We start from the raw sequence: 19,321 nt of genomic DNA on the forward strand, positions 1-19,321 counted from the left end.
TTCTTCTAAAAACAAGATAGAAAGTCATTCATATCTGGGATGACATGAGGGTGAGTAATTGATGAGAGAATTTTCAGTTTTTGGGTGAGTTATCCCTTTAAATTTACTAGGACAACTAGTCACTAATATGACCAGCAGGCCAATCTTCTTGTCTGAAGCCTTTGTGGTTGCTAATAACAGCAGCAATGGTGAAGTCGTGCTCCATGTGTGCGTTTCTTTTTTCCATGATGAATGAGGCACAGATCGAGATACATTAAAATATGGGAAGACCTCAACTCTACATCTGAACACACATCTAGACACAACTCTACAGGCAAACACAAATTAATAGGCAACTTGAAACTCGTTGTGCGGTTGTGGAAAAATGCATCTTTTCTTAGATCAAAATTTCAAAATGCTTTTGACTTTTGAGCACCAAATCCAGTGAAATGCAGATTTACAGTGGATCATCAGTTAGTTTAAGTTAATTTACAATAAAACTACTGTAAGTACCCTTTGGGCACATAAGCTACTACAAATCAAATGTGCAAATTAATTTTCCATTCATGGGATTGTTTTTTTTTTTTTTTTTTTTACACTTTATAAAATCAATATACATACCTACAACCATTAAAATATATTTTAAGAATTTGATATTGCATTAGATTTCAGAAATCACAAGAGGACTTCCACGAAAATAGAATATAAAAATGGAATAACGCGCCTTTTTTTCCTCCATCATGAAGTTCAGAGCATTATATGGAATCATGCTCCTTTTTAAAAACTCTATAAAATGCGCCCCCTTTATGATACAGTATGCTAAAAAATGAAATTAAATGACTTTTTTAATATAAATTATAAGATGTGCATATTGCCAGTAATCGGTTCAACACATACTACTTTAGCTCCCAAGCTAAAATGAAATCTGGAATGTGCTGTTGCTGTGACCTTGTCATGGAAGAACTTTCAAAACCAATCAAACAATCGAACTGAGCTACTTTTCGATAAATTGCAGCACAAATAATTTAAATTTGGCCTTTGTTTTTAAGTAATTGCAATAACAAAATTCCAATTAAAAGGCTGCTTACTAAAATGCACCCCAACCCAACAGATTGCATTTCAGTGTTGTAAATAAGCCCTTCTAAAATAAGTTTTTTTCAGTCCATCATCAGAACCATTAAGTGGGAGTCTAATTAAACTAGTTAATTAACCCTGAATGTGCCAATTCAGTCACGTCTAAAAATTCTCCCCATACAATGATGGATCCAATGGCCAGATCCATCTAGAATATAGTGTTCCAGTGATGCCATACTAAAATAAAATATTCTGGCGTGTGGATTTTGTCCTCTAATCACAATCCAAGTAATAGTAGCACTTCACAACATGAACAAACTGACATCACCTGCATTTACCTGCTCAGGGCAATGCCCAATTTTTTTAAACCAGAAGGATGCACTTAAATACACGCATACCCCCTCAATAGTGGCTTTGAGCTGAAAACCCCCCTGGACATCTAACACGTAATGTGTATCCAATAACTTTTTCTGATCCCTGAGATAATCTCTTACACACAGACCATAACCTTCATCACTACGTTCTTGCTAGTGTTACGAAGGACCAATGGGGGGTGACAAAAAGAGTTGGCTCAAAAGGCACATTCAGGAAACTTAAAATTGATAACTGACTAAGCAGGGAAGAGCATAATCAAGCATAATTTAAAATATCAGTCCAAAAATGGACTCTTGTTAAAACTAGGGCACAACAAGAATGATGGGTTGACCCCATAGAAGAGGGAGCCTCATTCACTCTGAATGACTATTTACGATCATCAAGACAACCCCTGATATGGCATACAATTTATAACAGTCATACCCCTCCCATATGCTACACATAGCACATAAATTATGTAAAGCCATAGAGGGGTGCGTGAAGGAATGTTGTACCACTTCCATGCAAATTTGGGTATCAGAAAAAAGATTAGCCCAAGCACAGTGATGAATTAATGTCAACTCCTCCATTAGATGAAGATTCTGGAGTTGAAGCTCAACTAACATTTTAGTTGTATCCAGGTCAACTCATTGTCAATTAGCTGGTCCAAGATTTGCGATTCTCCCCTTTCTTAATGGCAGTGCTAGCACCTCCCCGAAGTTGCTGAGTGAACTCTCCACTGCGGCGATTTTCGGCATGCCTTTTGGAAGCTTCCCGTCGACTCAACCGATCTGGACGTACTAGCACTCCGTAACAAGGGCTGCAACGGAAGTATTGGTGGCCCTCAATGGAACCATCATTTTTACCTGGTAGACAAAGGACACAAGGGGACAAGTTAGTCCTTGTCTCACCAAACAAACATCTCAGAAAACTTAATATATAATGGACCATTTTCATACAGTATGTTTACACGCAATTAAAAATTCCGATTTCCTTCGGATTAAAACAAGAATTTTTTGTTTTTAAAATGTCATGTATATGCTTTATATTGTACCGAATTTCCCAGTCAGTCTAACAGACCTAAATAATGCAACAGTAGCTTAGCTTCGTCCAGCATGTGTACACGTTAATCGGACTGCAAAAAGACTCGGCATTGTGCGCATACTGTACATGCTCCAAAAGACAGAGTTTATTTGCGATGTGTATTACCGGCACTTCAGCTGATGTTCTTCCACCAAATTTTCGATTACGCCTTGTGTCAAGTATACTTGGACAGACAAATGAAGACTGCAACTCGACTATGCAAAACCCCACTGTATCTAGATTATAAATGTAAGTGTAAGGACACATTAATCCAGATACATTTGAAAACTGCTTTTTTGTTAGTCTGCTTTCTCAGTCCACATTGCCGTTTTCAAGCGTTTTCCAAAGTTTCTTGTCCACACTGAAACGTATGAAAACCCTTAAATCCCCTTACTGCGCATGCAAAAAATCATTCCATGTACAGTCTGAAACGCAATTGTCCTCGTGTTCTATGCCGAACAGCAATTCCAAATAAATTCCTGTCATATTTGAAGGAATGCAATGTGAAGGTTGTACAAAGGAACATTCATCTTTAACAACGCTATCAAAGAGAATAGCAGGCACAACAACCCTGCTACAACATGGGCCGCCATCTTGATTGTTTTGGGTTGAATGGATCACATGACTGCATCGCATGACAACAAATACATCAACGTTTTCAGGGGCCGTTTACACGACAAAGTTTTTAACTAAAAATGGAAAACTTTTTAATGCGTTTGGGCTGTTCGTTTGCACGACAACAGCGTTTTGGGGCGTGAAACGCAACTTTTGAAAACGGGTTTCAAAGTGCAAGTTTTTGAAAACGATGCCGTTATCGTCTCCGTGTAAACACACAAAAACGCGAATTTGTGAAAACGACGACGTCATGCGCAAGCGTATTACGTGTTCGGTCTATAGGCATGCGCGCGACATTCAAAACTACAATGGCGGACTACAGGACTGTGTTTGTGCTGCTCAAGATTTTGAGTTTATTGACGCTTCTCCAGCAAAGTGTAGATTTACTGCATCACTACTACGACCAGCAATCGCCATCTTCATTGTTTGTATTCACCGCTCTGTGGAAGAATGCTTTTATGCGCAAGCGCAAAGAGTTTCTTTACAAAGTGACATCGACAACTACTGGCCTGGCATGCATAATATAGCATTTTTAGTCATTTTTGCAGATCCGTGTGAACGGGGATCGTTTTGAAAACGTCGTCATCTGTACGAGAAACGTTTCAAAAACGCAAAGGAAAAACTTTTCAGTTTTTAGTACATCGTTGTCGTGTAAACGTACCCTCAGATATCTCAGTTTTCCCTGTCCACACTACAATACGAAGACGCCGTTTTCAAATGTATCCACTTGGGAGAGCATTTTCGATCAATGGTAGTTTACACGACAACGTTTTCAACAAAAAAACTGAAAACTTATGCATTTTAGCCATTCGTTTACACGACAACGGCGTTTTGGGGCCTGAAAACGCAAACTTTTGAAAACGTGTTTCAAAGTGCAAGTTTTTGAAAACGATGCCGTTATAGTCTCCGTGTAAACATACAAAAACGATGAGGTTAATTTGTGAAAACGATGATGTTATTACATGTTATATAAAGAATGATGGATTGATAGGCATCAATTTTAGATGTATAATTATCAATATGAATACTGGTGTCTGTGCAAATAAAAATAATCAACAATTTATTCATTTGGAGTGTTTTGTTTGGAGTGTGAACATTGTTCAGTAGGCAGAACCTGCAATTTGAAAATCTTGAAATTAAAAGTATGGATTTAGATGGGAAAAATGTATTTGTTTTTAAATGTTATTTATTTATTTAATTTTATTTGATGTACCTTTACCCTGCAATTCATTCACCCACCGCTTATGTATATAGCCTATAGACAGAGATGTAATGCCATGTACAGTATTCAGTGATATGCTTAGAATATGAAAATGCATGTTAGATCCAGTGTACACAAGACATCTCTCTCCGTCAGAAGATATCCATATATCAGAGTTCTGTCTGATATCCAAAACCAGTTAACATCAACAGCTTGATATGTTAACTTACTCTCCTACCAGCCCAAGTGTCAGAAGGGGGAATACAGAAGACGGCAGGACATGAAGTGATGGAAAAATTAGCAGAGTTTACTGAATAATCTTGAGAGATCAGTCTATAGGCATGCACGCGAGTACTTCAAAATAACGGGCGAGACATTCAAAACTACAATGGCGGACTACAGGACTGTGTTTGTGCTGCTCAAGATTTTGAGTTCCATCCAGACAAAATTGCTGGATGCTTTCGTCATCATCATTGTTTGTATTCACCGTTCTGTGGAAGAATGCTTACGTGTGCAGGCGCGTAGTGTTTCTTTACAAAGTGACATCGCCAACTACTGGCCTGGCATGCATAATACAGCGTTTTTAGTCGTTTTCACGGATCCGTGTGAACGGGGAATGTTTTGACAACGTTGTTGTCTGTATGAGAAACTTTTCAAAAACGCAAAGGAAAAACTTTTCCGTTTTTAGTACATCGTTGTCTTGTAAACCTACCTTTAGTATGGAAGTGGCCTAAATGTACTAACAGACTGTAATGCTGCATTTCTGCCTTATTTAGCAGTGTAAATGTAGCAATTTTTTATATTAACAATGTTATTATTTAATGTAAAGTTCTAACATTCTTTGTGTTACATTACCATGATTTTTTTTTTTAAAAAGGTCAACACTGCTGCAATTAGGTTTCAAATACAGCTGCCAAGGGAGGGATAGACTCTCTTGGAATGTCACGGAGACACAAGTGTTTTTTCTTTTGCCGTTGGAGCAAATTGGAACGCAAAAGTAATATTTGCTTCACTCTCCCATTCACCACTGCAGTTTACTTCCACTTTCCAAACTCTGAAATATGAAGAGAGTCAATGGGAGATATGACAAATATCAATGAGACTAACCTGACGGAGTGTCTAGTTCCACCCCGACCCAGATGCCTTCTGAGAAGTGTGTTGGGCCGATGTAGCGGACAGTGCCGGACTTGCTTGTTCCCACGGTTACTCTTCCTCCTACCTTGAGCCAAGCCAGTTCCTTAGGTTCCACATCCTCATCAGATGTTATCTCAAGCTTTTCCAGACTGTTCGTTTGCGGACCTTGTGTTGTGGTCGCATTTCCTCCACTGTCTCCTTGTTCCTGACCAAGAATGCTAGTGAAAGACCTGAGTTCATTGGTTTTGAACTTCTGGAAGGAGAAAGGGTTGTCCGTGGTGGTACTTAACACTTGGGGAGGGGTTGTGTTTAGCTGTGCCTCTTGCTTGGAGGTGGTGACACCATTCCTGTGAGCTGCCTGGGTATCTTTAAGGCTTAGAGGTTCCTCAACAGGGTCGTATTTTAGCCCAGCTTCTACAGGAGCAACAGAAGCATTAACATGGGTTGGTAGATGTTCTTCATTGTCGTCGCCTCTTTGTCTGGATGCTATAGGGCCCACTTGTGTATTGGGGGTATGGGTAAGGTCCCCGCAAGCAATGGAGACGTCGGAAAGGGTGGCAGTGGAGACGCTAGTAGAGAAATAGCCACTGGAGGCCTCGCTGATGGGGCTCAGGAGCAGGTCATGCGGATCATGCATAGAGGATTGGGCATCAGGGCCATCTTGGTGTCTGTCTGAAGCAGGACTCTTCCCTACTACTGTAACCTATGAGGAAATGTGTCCAAAACCACAAGGAACATTTAACTACACCTCAATCTACCATCTGACTCTCAAACAGAGAACACATGCTTGGAAAACCACAGATTTAATAGCATGCAATTTACATCTCATGCAGGAAAGATAGACAGGGATCTCAAAATATCTTCCAAGTCTATACTTTTGCAAAATAAGTAAACATTTTACAAAGTTTGTAACATTTTATTCTTCATATTTATTTAAAGGGGTAGTTCACCCAAAAATGCAAATTCTGTCATTATTTATCATCTCCTATTGTGATCCACAGATGAAAAAGTTATACAGGTTTGAACAACTTGAGGGTGGGTAACTGATGACAGATTTTTCATTTGAGTGAACTATCCCTTTAATTTCACCAAAGACAGAGCATGTCAGTTTGAGATCTACTTACCGGTTCTATTCGTACTCTTCCTTCATCAGGGCTGCTGGCCATTTGCATCATTATTCGTGGCATATGCTGGAGAGATGAATGGAATGTATTAAATTAGTTTTTACGATTTCGGTAATGGTTTTCAGAGAGGCAGCACAGAGCTTGATTTAAGTGTCACAGGTTCATTTTTTTTTTATGTCGGGAGCCTTTGGATAGCGTTTGATCTAGAGCACTGACAGATCAAAATTCTGTGTGCGGGGAGGGGGAGTGGTTGGAGTGATATACTCGATGAAATATCACTGTCAGTGTTTTTTCCCTCTACGCCTCTATCGAAAGTATGCTGGGAAATATGATGAAATGGTACGACTTGACAATTAATCTTGGGGAAATTAAACCCTGGAGTTTATGGACTCCTGCCTAACATATAATCAGGTTTCCCTGACATGATTTATTTTGACAAAATGAGGACACTGTTTTAATCATAGAAAACCAAAAAAAGCCTGTTTTTCCCCTCACAAAAATCCACCAAGTCTTAAATTTAAGACTTAATTTGCCTCATACAAGGGGGATAACATATCATGGATATATTGGCAACGTAGTAGCATATGGAATTTCTGTCTATATGGAAATGAGGGAGCTAGGAGACAGAACTACATTAATCTAGTATCTAAAATTGACTGAAATTAAACCAGTCAAAAGCATTTGCATCCCTCTTCGATTACGTTGTGTGATTTACACATCTAAAGCTAGTGCACTTCTGATAGGCTTTGCAGGCGCTAAATCTGTGATTTTATAGCAGATGCTTCAAATCAATTTTTGTCATTTATGCATGAATCATCCTATTGAAGTACTGTCACTATGCTCCTTGGTAATTTACATACAGAAACATTTGCAAGCAAAGGTATTGCTCCTCTGATGAATAAAATTATTCATTCAAAAGCTTGCTGGAGCTTTTTAAAAGGAATGACAAATAATGAGTGGAATAAAATGTCATTTTTCACCCCAAAATCAAAAGAAAATGATATTTTGCAATAAGAAAATGAAGGCAAGTTTTAGGAACATTTAGATTTTCCATTAGAAACATTTAGAAAGCACAAATTGTTCCACCAAATTCTCATTACTGTAATGCAAACTCAATCTGATTCACATTACTCAAACATCCTGTCTGCATACAATTCTGTATTTTTTTTTTTTTTTTTTTTTTTTTACAAAAAGCAGCATTAAAGTATAACAAACACTACAATAATAATATTAAATTGTCTACATTAGTAGAAAAAATTATCTATAATTTTCACCTTAATGAAAAATAATGTATTATTATTATTGCATTAAAGCAGGTAATGCTTACTGATAATTGGAGGATGAGGGTTTCAATGTGTTTATTTTTATAATGTCACAGCTACAAATTTGCAACAAATTTTAATGGCCATAACATAAAATAATTATCTTCATGCAAAATATAAATGTCTCATTTCTTTGTTTTGGGGTGAACAAGGACCTGGATATTTCTTGCCAGTTTCATGGGATTAACGCTAAGCAAGCTCCATCAACTTTTAGACATTTGCATTTCTCATTGAAATGGTGACCAATAGAAGACAAATATGAAGCCAGACCTGTTGGGAGTGTGGAGAGACTCTCAAATCTTTCTTGTCATCGCGCACTGGGAACAGGGACTTGAGCAGTTTAGGCATCTGAGGCACCAGGGCCTTGACTGGGGAGATATAAGAAGCAGCAAGCCCTGATAAACCTGTGGGTGGGTCAGGTAGGAGGCAAACAAGCAAAGTAGAGGTGTGGAGAGAGACGACAGACAGTGAGAAAGAACAGATATGAAAGAGATGAAGCATGAAGTTGAAAGATAATGTCACAGTGGCAAAAATGTCACATTGACATTTCTGACCAATCACAAAGCGACATGGTGGAAAGAAGCTATAGTGAAACAAGACTGGGAGAGTGTGCTTTTATTCCAGTTTTATTGTGGTGCCGGTTTTAATCCTTTTTAGTTTTGCTAATTTGGCATCAGTAATTAACAGGAGTGAATTTTATCAATTTGGAATTTTTTGGATAATGAAAAGTGGGTGTTCCATACCGGAACAGCTAACAGGGCGTGGCCTTTATAATAGTGTGTTTAAAGAAATAGTTTACTGAAAAGGTTTTCTAATCATTTAGACAACATCGTGCCATCCCAGATGTGTGACTTTCTTGCTTCTGCAGAACACATACAAATGTTTTTTAAATAACTTTCCAGCTCTGTAGGTCCATACATGCAAGAGAATGGTGACCAAAATTTTGACGCTCCAAAAAGCACATAAAGGCAGCATACAAGTAATCCATATGAGTCCAGTGTTTTAATCCATGTCTTTTGAAGCAATCCAATCGGTTTTGGTTGAGAACAGACCAAAATGTAACTCCTGTTTTTTCACTGTACATCTTGCAATTTTAGTCTCTAGGCATGATCATGATTTCAAGCTCGCTTACACTTCCTAGTGCTTGATGCATGCGTAGAGCGCTAGATGGAACTAGGAAGTGTAATCGAGCTTAAAATCATGATTGCAAAGGAGACTGCAGATGTCAAGATTTATAATGAAAAGGAGATATATTTTGGTCTGCCTCACCCAAAAACTGATTGGATCACTTCAGAAGACATGGATTAAAACACTGGACTCATATGGATTACTTGTATGCTGCCTTTATGTGCTTTTTGGAGCGTCAAAATTTTGGTCACCATTCTCTTGCATGTATGGACCTACAGAGCTGTTATTTAAGTTATTTAAAAAACATTTGTATGTGTTCTGCAGAAGCAAGAAAGTCACACATCTGGGATGGCACGATGAGTCATATGGATTACTTTTGTGTTGCCTTTAATGTTTTTGTCACCATTCACTTGCAATGAATGGACCTACCGCGCTGATATATTCTTTTAAAATCTTTGTTTTCTGCAGAAGATAGTCATACAAATCTGGGATGGCATTAGGGTGAGTAAATGATGAGATAATACTCATTTTTGGGTTAATGTTTCCTTTAATGATGTCAAAAAAGGTAAAAAGTTGTTTCAGTGGTGGAGCAAGTTATTGCATTTTGATAAATTATGAAAACCATCATGCTTTTCTTTGTAATAATATGCAATAAAATGCACAAAAAGATTGAGAACATTTGTTTAAAAATACATAATGTCAATTTTGATTTAATGTTTATAGTAAAGATCCATGGCTGGCTCAGATATAAAAAAAAAAAAAAAAAAAAAAAAAGAGGGTTCAAATCACACAAGTGCCGATTCTTGAACTATCACGTTACATTGAGCAGCATCAGGTTAAGAGTACAGTACATCAATTCAGGTAAAAGCATCAGCTAAACAACTAATTAGTAAACCAGATAAGAAATGACAACACAAAATCAGGCGGAAATGAATCCAACACATTTCTGTACATATGGCATATGCAGAAAAGAACCCGGAAAGTTGAAAGGATAGTTACAGTAAATAAAGAATGAGTCATACTGGAAATGGAAGTGGAAAATTATTTCATTGCAGACGAACCTTACCGCATCTCGTATCGCTCACTTTATGAATGGCTATTGTGTCATACCTTGCTCAGGGTCTTGATTCTGACTCGGCATAGGAGGTGTGGGAGATCTGGATGGTCGTGGCAGTGTTTTGCTGAACTGGGAGGATGTCATGAAGATATCTTGCTGACTTTCCCATTGAGTCTTACATAAGCAAATTGGATACAAGATGTTATGCAAAATGAACAGTTTTCTGTGGTGATCCATGTCTTATCAGCTTTTTTTAGTCTTACCTTGTTGTCATCCAGTACAGAGTTTAGAGAGAGATCCTGCCTGCTTCCAGTTAACTGCAAGAGGGAGGCGTTTTGAGTTTAGAGAATGTGCCAGACTCTGATGTTAAATGTTCTTAACATTTCTCTCTCCTAAGATGAGCTTTTCAAGGTGTAGATGTAGACTTACACGGTGCACACTGGGAGAGCTGAGACTGCGTCTGCTGCCTTTGCCTTTACCTGCCAAATGCTCCTTCACTGCCACCTCCTGTTACGCATAATAATAATCAAAAATCTGAATTACAAGATTTACTTTTTTTTTTTTTATTTCTCCCCTTTTCTCCCCAATTTGGCATGCCTAATTCCCAATGTGCTTTAGGTCCTCATGGTGGCGTAGTGACTCGCCTCAATCCAGGTGGCGGAGGACGAATCTCAGTTGCCTCCGCATCTGAGATCATCAATCCGTGCATCTTATCACGTGGCTTGTTGAGCGCTTTACCATGGAGACATAGCGCGTGTGGAGGCTTCACACTATCCTCTGTGGCATCCACACACAACTCACCACGCGCCCCACCGAGAGCGAGAACCACATTATAGCGACCACGAGGAGGTTATCCCAACGTGACTCTACCCACCCTAGCAACCGGGACATTTGGTTGCTTAGGAAGCCTGACTGGAGTCACTAAGCACGCCCTGGATTCGAACTTGCGACTCCAGGTGTGGTAGTCAGCGTCTTTACTTGCCGAGCTACCCATGACCAAGATTTACTTTATTTTACAGAATTACTATGCAGAAAAAAAACAAAAAAAAAAACATGGAGGAATGTGATAAGAGAATTGAAGTGAGAAAGCTGTGCAAAAACACCGGGAAAGACAGATTCAGTCTGAATCTAGTGAATTTTTTATGGTTAGTTTTTTGCAGTGAAATACGTTTTTAATTAAATGCTGCAGTTTATCAGTGTTTTCTATAGATTAACTTACAGTAAATGTCATGTTTATGGTTTTAACAAATCACTCACCTCAAACAAAGCTCTCCCTTACATTTGAGTGTTTTAAAAAATGCTGTGTGAACAATTTTTAACTAAAGAAGCTTCTGCCTTAACTAACATCCAAACAACCGTATATTAAGCCCTTGCAAATTAATTTGTATAATAATAGCAAGCTTATAATAAACAATGTTGTGGAGATAGCGGTGTGACCTGTCTCAGTCGATCCAGCGTGAGGATGTTCTCCACAGCCAGGACGCTCCGCAGGTACTTCTCAATAGCAGCTTCATTGTCTGAGGATTTGGGGTTCTCTGCACTGGCAGCCACACGAGCCAACATCTCTCTGTCCTCTGAACTCTGACTGTCCTGCTGACAAACACAAACAAGACAGAAATGTTGAGAGTAATCAGGACAGCTTTAGACAACAGTTGAGCATCTTTACAAAAGCAAAAAGGCACTTTTGCTGAATACATTTTAATATACAGTACATAAAGTATAATGATTACAGATTCTTGTTTAAAATGGCCTGCAATCATGACTATATATGACAGTATCTTGTATGAGCTTTAACATGCATCACTTAGAGTCATAGACCCATGGTACTCAACAGGCAGCCCGTGGGCCGCATCTGGCATGCAAACCATCTTTTTGTGGCCCGCGTGATGTTGTCATCACATAAAATTAGTGAATGAGTATGAATTTGAAGTGTCATTTTTCTAGAGCATTTACGGTAATTCTCTGCTGAACCATTCTAGAGGAAAAGAAATGGCAAACGGATAAAAACAATTAATTAAACTAGAAATTCACTAATATAAATCTGATTATAAGCCATTTTATATAACATGGCTGGCGCCAGTCTGCTCATGCGCACTGATAACAGTTTGTGCGTGCTCTCTTCCACACCTTTTCATCACTGCCACAGTGCGAATCAGAGTGTTGGGTGACAAACCTTGTTGCGAACAGTAATAACAGGAAAAAAAGGGGTAATCCTGCAATAACGGCGTTGAGACATCTTCTCTCAAATGCTTAACTTTAGTCATTTGCGTTACTTACCTAAAATAACTAGATAGATAATGATGCCTCGAAGCGCTTTTGGAGCTAGTAGTGGATATAAATGTCTTGTTTTGAGGGCACTGTATCTCTAGTGTGGGTGTGGTTTTGGGTGGTTTACAAGGACATTTTTTTAGGTTACAAACTGGTAATTACAAGGGTTATTATGCTATAAGCGTGGTTTATAAGGATATTTCTAGTGTCCCCATAACTCAAATCACTTAAACTAAACGATGTTTTTTTTTTGTTTTTTTTTTTTATGTAAAAATGCAGAACGTTTATTGCGAGGGTTAGGTTTATGGGTAGGGTTAGGGATAGAATCTATAGTTCGTACAGTATAAAAATCATTATGTCTATGGAGAGTCCTCATAAGGATAGCCGCACCAACGTACGTGTGTGTGTGTGTGTGTGTGTGTGTGTGTGTGTGTGTGTGTGTGTGTGTGTGTTCACTAGGTGGCCAGTGTCTTTCCAAAGATGAGTACCCCTGACTTAGACTGTTGATGTTACTGGCACATATTGCATGCTTACCCCTGGGATGTTGGAGACCACCTCGAAGGTCACACCACAGCCAGGTATCGTGCTCCTGGTAGACATTCTCCTCAGGAAGTTTTGAGCAAATCCCTATGCAAGTTAGAAAATAAACGTATAAAAATTGAATTTTTTGAAGGAAATACCAGTGTTCGCAAGTTATGAGTGATTAAAAACAATCACAATTTAGTGTGCAAATATTACAATGACATCACTGCCACAAGTTACATATTGCATGTCAAATATTCTGTCAGTGTAAGTCAAATTTGAGGATTTAAAAAATAATCTTCAAAAAGTTTGAATGGCTGAATAATTGTTGAAGTTTAAATAATTGCAGAAAAGTGTGAGAAGACAAAAATCACAAATGAGTTCTTTAAGTTCTGATGATAGTGTAGGTTCCTCCCCTCTCTCCCCCACCCCCCTTACAAATAATAATGTCTGCAGCCATCCCCATGCAAAGAATGCAAATCATCAAAAACAAAAGATTCTGACTTTGAATGTGAAAGTGGAGAATTATAGTAAAAAAAAGGAATTAAATATTGATCTGTTTCTAATCCACACTTATCATAATCGCTTCTGAAGATATGAATTTAACCAATGGAGTCTTACGGATTACATTTATGCTGTCTTTATATGCTTTTTGGACCTTCAAACTTTTGGCCACCATTCACTTATTTGGACCAACAGAGCTGAAATATTTTTCTAAAAATCTTCATTTGGTTGGGAACCACTGGTGTAGGTCATACAGAACAGATTACGCCGCACCTGTCGTCCAGTGAGGTTCACACAGATGCGTTTGCGCAGGACTAGCTGCATCTCTGCAGGGTGGCTGAGCTGCACCACAGTGCGGATGATCAGATACACCCTCTGATCTGGGGCAGTACCTCGACTCAGCTGCGGGCACTCGTGAACAGTGGAGTCCCAAGAAGCTTCGGCTTTCACCTGGAAGAAAGAAGGTTTTAACAATTCATTCCTCCTTTACATGGTATTAGGCAATGGATGCAGCCTACAAGAGCCCTGAGGGTTATGACTGGAGTGTGTGACACATTCTCACCTCTCCATCATAGTGTTTGACAATCTGAAGGTCAAAAAATTCATCCTCATCCTCTGCGCTAATTGTGGCATCCCAGCCGCCTGCCTCTGGAACGTCCAGGTTATCCTGAGAGCTGAAGTCATCGGCTGGGGGAAGGAAAAATCAAAGGCCCTGTTTACACCTGGTATTAAAGGAATAGTTCATCCAAAAATAGACACAAAATGAAATATTTAGCAGATGGTTTTTTAAATACAAAAAAGGTGGATAGCGACCAGGGACAGCCGTGGCCACCATTCACTTTTAATGTATGGAAATAAGCAACTTGATCATTCTGCTAGATAATTCCTTCTGAATATATGCATACAGTATTTAAGACTGTGAAAATGAGCGTTAACAAGATAAATAGAAGAAATGTGCAGGGGTCACAGAGGACATTGCACTTCTGCAGAGAACATTGCTGTTCTTCAGCAGGCAGTGAAAACATACCGCTCAGGTCGAGGAAGAGTACAGGAATGTGAGTTTCCATCCCAGGCACTGGTACCCTGCCAAGAGAGACATATCAACCCAAGACCCAAATACCTACAACTAAACATTAGTAATACTGTTTAACGGGTACTGGCATCAACTAACAATGTCACAAATGTAAATATCAATCTATCAAAACACATAATTAAAACATTATAACAACCTTCTTCACTTTAAACACAAACTACACAGAATTTGAGATTGAATTGAGATTAAATTTCTTTAAAATCCTGCACAAGATATAGCTGGAATCTGTACCCTTAATTAACTCTTCAGATTAAACTGAAGTTAGCATTATTGTTATAGGTTTGTTAGAGGCTTCATACCACTCAGCAGGAGCTCCTGGTATTCCACTGCCAGCAGAGGGCACCATCACTGCATTTCTCTCCTCTGTGAGCGTCAGACGCCCCTCAAGTAGCTGTGCCTCCCTCTCCACGTCATCCTCTGACTTATCTAAGTGAAGAGAACAGACTCATCACCATCACACAAACACACATATATATATATATATATATACACATACAGTACTGTGCAAATGTCTTAGGCACATAAGATATTTCACAAAAACATTTGTCTTAAGATGGTTATTTATATCTTCAGCTTTATTGAGTCAAAATGAAATATACATTTTAGACTCCCAAACATTCCTTTTACAAATAGAAAAGAAGAACAGGGAGCCCTGCAACAGATTGCATAATCCCCACAAAGCCCCCCACTGAACATCAAGTCTGGGATTACATGAAGAGACAGAAGCAACTGAGACTGTGGCAAATTCTCCAAGAAGCTTGGAACATCCTATCTGCCAACAACCAAGAAAAACTGTGTCCAGGTGTACCTAGGAGAAATGGTGCTGTTTTGAAGGCAAAAGTGGTCACACGAAATATTGGTTTAGTGTTTTTTTTGTTTACTGGTTTTGTATAACGTTAATTTATAAATGAAAACTATTCATGGCATTATTTTTGAAGAAATCCTCACTAGGCAAAAATTTTCACAAGTGCCTAAAATTTTGCACAGTACTGTGTGTGTGTGTATATTATATATATATATATATATATATATATATATATATATACACACACACACACGTTTCTTAAGCAAAATATCAGCTCTACTAATGAAATATTCATGAAATAACTGGGCATGTCACAAGTAATCACAACTAAAAAAAGAAAAACACTGCATGAAACAATCACATACATTCTGAACATATTTTATGCTCCTAACTGATGGGCTGAAAAAGAAACCAAGTAACTTAGAAATATATTCTCACAAAATGCTTTTAGTCATCACAGGGTGTTAGGACACAGTGTAACAGCTAAGAACCCACTACACACAAAATAAACTTACAGAACACAGAGTAATATTCTCTCTTTTTCTGTCCGCTCCATACATTAATCAGTTGGTTTCACAAAGATTGTGTTGTTTAAATGCCTTAGTTCCCGCTCAAGGACAAAATGTCAATATGTAACAAACTAAAGAGGACAACACTGTTCTGTAGTCCATTTCTTAAGCTGAAGGATACAGAGCAGCAAATGGTCTGTTTGGGCTTTACCTGCTTTGCTGACCAAGCTCTGAAGATGCTGGTCCAGATACTCTTGTCTTTTAGTGAGAGCAGTGAGCCACTGACGCCTCAGGCGCTCCAAATCTCGCTCCTACAAGATAAATCACAAAATTAGTTGACATTGACCAATTTAAGGCATTTGTTGTGTTCATTTTATTTTATTCATTTATGGGCTTTAATGCCTTAATTGACAGGACAAAGGATCAGAACTAAGAAGATGCAGGCTGGATTGATCTGAACCTGCAAGAGCACCATGAGTGCTGACTATTTTTTGTTTTTTGTTTTTGTTTTTTTATGCAAGAGAAATATAACAAAGTAGTGATATAAAGGTACATTAAAGTTTAGCAGATTTGTCATCACAGTCTGTGAGCAGGGTCCATTGAAAACAAAAGTCAGATCCATATTATGTTAAAATCAAACATACCTGATAACTATCCATTTCATCACCCTCAGGCTAAAAAAGAAAAACAATCAGTAAACATCAGTTACAGACTCTCAACCATTGATGGACATTATCTCACATCATATAAATTCATTAAGCTTCTACCTCTTGTGGGTCATTGGCTTTGGTCATCCGCGCCTGTCTGATCTCCACACAGCCGATGGACACTCCAAGAATGATCTCTGCAATCAAAGGCATCGTGCCGGAGTCCTGCACGGAACGCACCTCTACCTGCACCCGCCGGGACTGGCCCTGTAACACACACCATAAATATACATACAGTACCTCATTACAAAAACCTTAAGGTGAAATGTTAAACACACTGCTTTGATAGAATAGCAAAGCACAAGTGAAATTCAAAGCTCACACAAGCCTAGGAGCCATTATTAAAGATACAAAAAACAGCAGTCAAAAACATTACATTATCCATTCTTGTTAAGCATGTGAACAATTAGTCATAAGGTATTTCATGCCATGCATTTTTCTGCTAAGAAATAAAGCCATCACACATGTGCAGTGGTTTATTTCAAAACTGCACAGAAACATGTGGAATTTATGCACTGCTCACCTGTTTAAGTTGGAAGATGCCTCCCGTTCGAACATCTCGCGCAGGTACTACTTCAACAGACATGTACTCTCCATTCTCATTCAGCTCCAGAATCTGCACCCACATTTCCAGTTTACGTGTGACCTCACTCCACCTGGGAAAGTATAAGAGTCAAAATAATATCAAAGAATGTGTCAAAGCCACTACTACAACTATGTGTGTAGCAATTTCAAAAATGACTTATGGAGTGTTCCCATACATTTTTATCAAATGATTTCCATAACTTTTTCAGGAGTTTGTGATTAATGGAAAAGCATTTTTAAAAACATTTTTGACTGGATTATGAATCATTCAGACTAATTTGTAAACCAGCTCATTGAAAAGAACCAAATCAAGAGAACAATTCATCACAAAACAGACATCAATATGGCTTGCCAACAAGTTTTACTGCACATAACAAGCAATATTTAGCCAATTAAATGGTTTCGAGCTGAGCATAACAAGAAAAATGTCTCCACAATTTCCATGACCACACATTGAAAACACACATTTTAAATGGCTTGATATTTCTAGGTCTTATTTGCAGGTGGGAACCCTGGTTATATCAGGATAATAAGACGTTTGAAGAGGGTTGAGGGCTGGATTTTACTCTGCACCTATCACGTAATGTGCGTGTTTTGGCCTGGATGATGCTGAGATCCCACAGTGCAGGGTTCCTGCCAGGATCAGCCTGCCTGTGTCCGTACACCTCGATGGCCATTGCACCCTCCGTCAGGTACTCGATAAAATCCTCCGTCACAGTCACAGCATACTCCTATCATAGAGTAAAACCCATGTTAATGAACTGATCACTCATTGCAACCACCATTACATGTTCCTTGACTTTCTTTTTTTTTTTCACCCAATTTGGAATGCCCAATTCCAAATGTGCTTTAAGTCCCCGTGGTCGCATAGTGATTCGCCTCAATCAGGGTGGCGGAGGACGAATCCCAGCTGCCTCCGCGTCTGAGACCGCCATCCCACGCATTTTACCACGTGGCTTGTTGAGCGTTGCCACGGAGACATAGCGCGTGTGGAGGCTTAACGCTCCATCCACGCTCAACTCACCACGCGCTCCACCGAGAACAAACCACATTATGGCGACCACGTTGAGGTTACCCCATGTGACTCTACCCTCCCTAGCAACCGGGCCAATTTGATTGCTAAGGAGACCTGGCTGGAGTCACTCAGCACACCCTGGGACTCGAACTAGCGAACTCCAGGTGTGGTAGCCAGCGTCTTTACCACTGAGCTACCCAGGACCCCGTTCCTTGACTTTTTTGATAGGAATGTTGTTCCTGGAACAACAAATGTTGTTCCTACATCACATTGTGTTAACTCACAATAAGATTGTAAGGACACATGGCTTGACTCGTACCTTACAGCTGTCAAACACAACCATGCAGTGGGGGTCTTTGCTGTTGGAGAAGGAGGCTGAGGGATCTACTTCCGGTGCGACAATGATGGGCTCTGGCTGATCCCAGAATGAGTACTGACAGAAGACAAAATTGGACAGGTACTGCGGGAGACCTGTAGCCTGTAGGATCTTAATCTGTTAGAGAGTCATGAGAAAAAAAAAGCATATATTGTGAAAATATAACTAACATCTAAGCCTAACAGAGCTGCTTAAGATGACTGAATCCTATCCCAAATATCACAAGCCAAAGCATTGCTTTTAAAAAGTGGACAATTTATTGCCTCTCTGTGGAATTCTGTATTCAAGAATTATGTAAATTATTTCATACTTGGGAACCTTTTTTGACATATTGTGAACACAGCAATTAATATTTTTCTGCCATTGTAGAAAATAACATGCCATTGTAATAATAGTAATAAACATACTTTAAATACGATAAAAGAATGAATACATAAAAACAATAAAATCATTTAATGTAGGTGGCCCATAAAACTTCAATCCTCACCATACAGACCAGCTTGCGTTCCTGTACTTCACCCTCTGGGCTTCCATCACTGTCGTCTCCTCCGGCTATGCTGTCATCAAACCCCCCACCCACTCTCATCACCTCCACATGCAGTCGCCCGGCAACCTGACACCAGCAACAAATGAACACAACACTTCAGTGGACCACTGGAGATAAACTGTACATCTGTGCTTTACATCATGACTCTATTAGATCCAGTTTCACGGGTCATATTGCAGTTGATTTAATTTATGCACCATTTCATCGCCATGAAATGGAATTTCCTTGAGGAATGAAATGAGTCAGTTATGAAAAACTCATACCTTATCAAAGCACTGATTTCATTTAGTTGACTGCTGCTGGCAAATCTGAACAAATC

At 39.0% G+C, this 19,321-nt stretch overlaps 1 protein-coding gene across 4 annotated transcripts in view; it reads right to left on the reverse strand.

Annotated features, from left to right (window-relative positions):
- Positions 1–19,321, reverse strand: part of LOC127454683 (kinesin-like protein KIF13B) — a 64,990-nt gene continuing 45,669 nt past the window's right edge. For 2 of the 4 annotated variants that reach the window (XM_051722037.1, XM_051722040.1), the window contains 20 exons: positions 18,943–19,068; positions 18,399–18,572; positions 17,638–17,795; positions 17,003–17,135; positions 16,540–16,686; positions 16,417–16,446; positions 15,984–16,083; positions 14,758–14,884; positions 14,393–14,448; positions 13,928–14,052; positions 13,639–13,815; positions 12,874–12,966; positions 11,509–11,664; positions 10,501–10,578; positions 10,335–10,388; positions 10,125–10,245; positions 8,157–8,290; positions 6,565–6,630; positions 5,414–6,143; positions 1–2,273 (listed from right to left, as the gene is read on the reverse strand). In XM_051722037.1, the coding sequence (XP_051577997.1) occupies positions 2,065–2,273; positions 5,414–6,143; positions 6,565–6,630; positions 8,157–8,290; positions 10,125–10,245; positions 10,335–10,388; positions 10,501–10,578; positions 11,509–11,664; positions 12,874–12,966; positions 13,639–13,815; positions 13,928–14,052; positions 14,393–14,448; positions 14,758–14,884; positions 15,984–16,083; positions 16,417–16,446; positions 16,540–16,686; positions 17,003–17,135; positions 17,638–17,795; positions 18,399–18,572; positions 18,943–19,068 (2,994 nt within the window). In that variant the 3' untranslated portion in view covers positions 1–2,064. The remainder of the gene's footprint in view (positions 2,274–5,413; positions 6,144–6,564; positions 6,631–8,156; positions 8,291–10,124; positions 10,246–10,334; positions 10,389–10,500; positions 10,579–11,508; positions 11,665–12,873; positions 12,967–13,638; positions 13,816–13,927; positions 14,053–14,392; positions 14,449–14,757; positions 14,885–15,983; positions 16,084–16,416; positions 16,447–16,539; positions 16,687–17,002; positions 17,136–17,637; positions 17,796–18,398; positions 18,573–18,942; positions 19,069–19,321) is intronic. The other 2 variants (XM_051722038.1, XM_051722039.1) reach the window with 2 other exon arrangements.

The sequence above is a fragment of the Myxocyprinus asiaticus genome, chromosome 17, assembly GCF_019703515.2.
Source record: "Myxocyprinus asiaticus isolate MX2 ecotype Aquarium Trade chromosome 17, UBuf_Myxa_2, whole genome shotgun sequence".
In the NCBI taxonomy this organism is placed as follows: Eukaryota; Metazoa; Chordata; class Actinopteri; order Cypriniformes; family Catostomidae; genus Myxocyprinus; species Myxocyprinus asiaticus.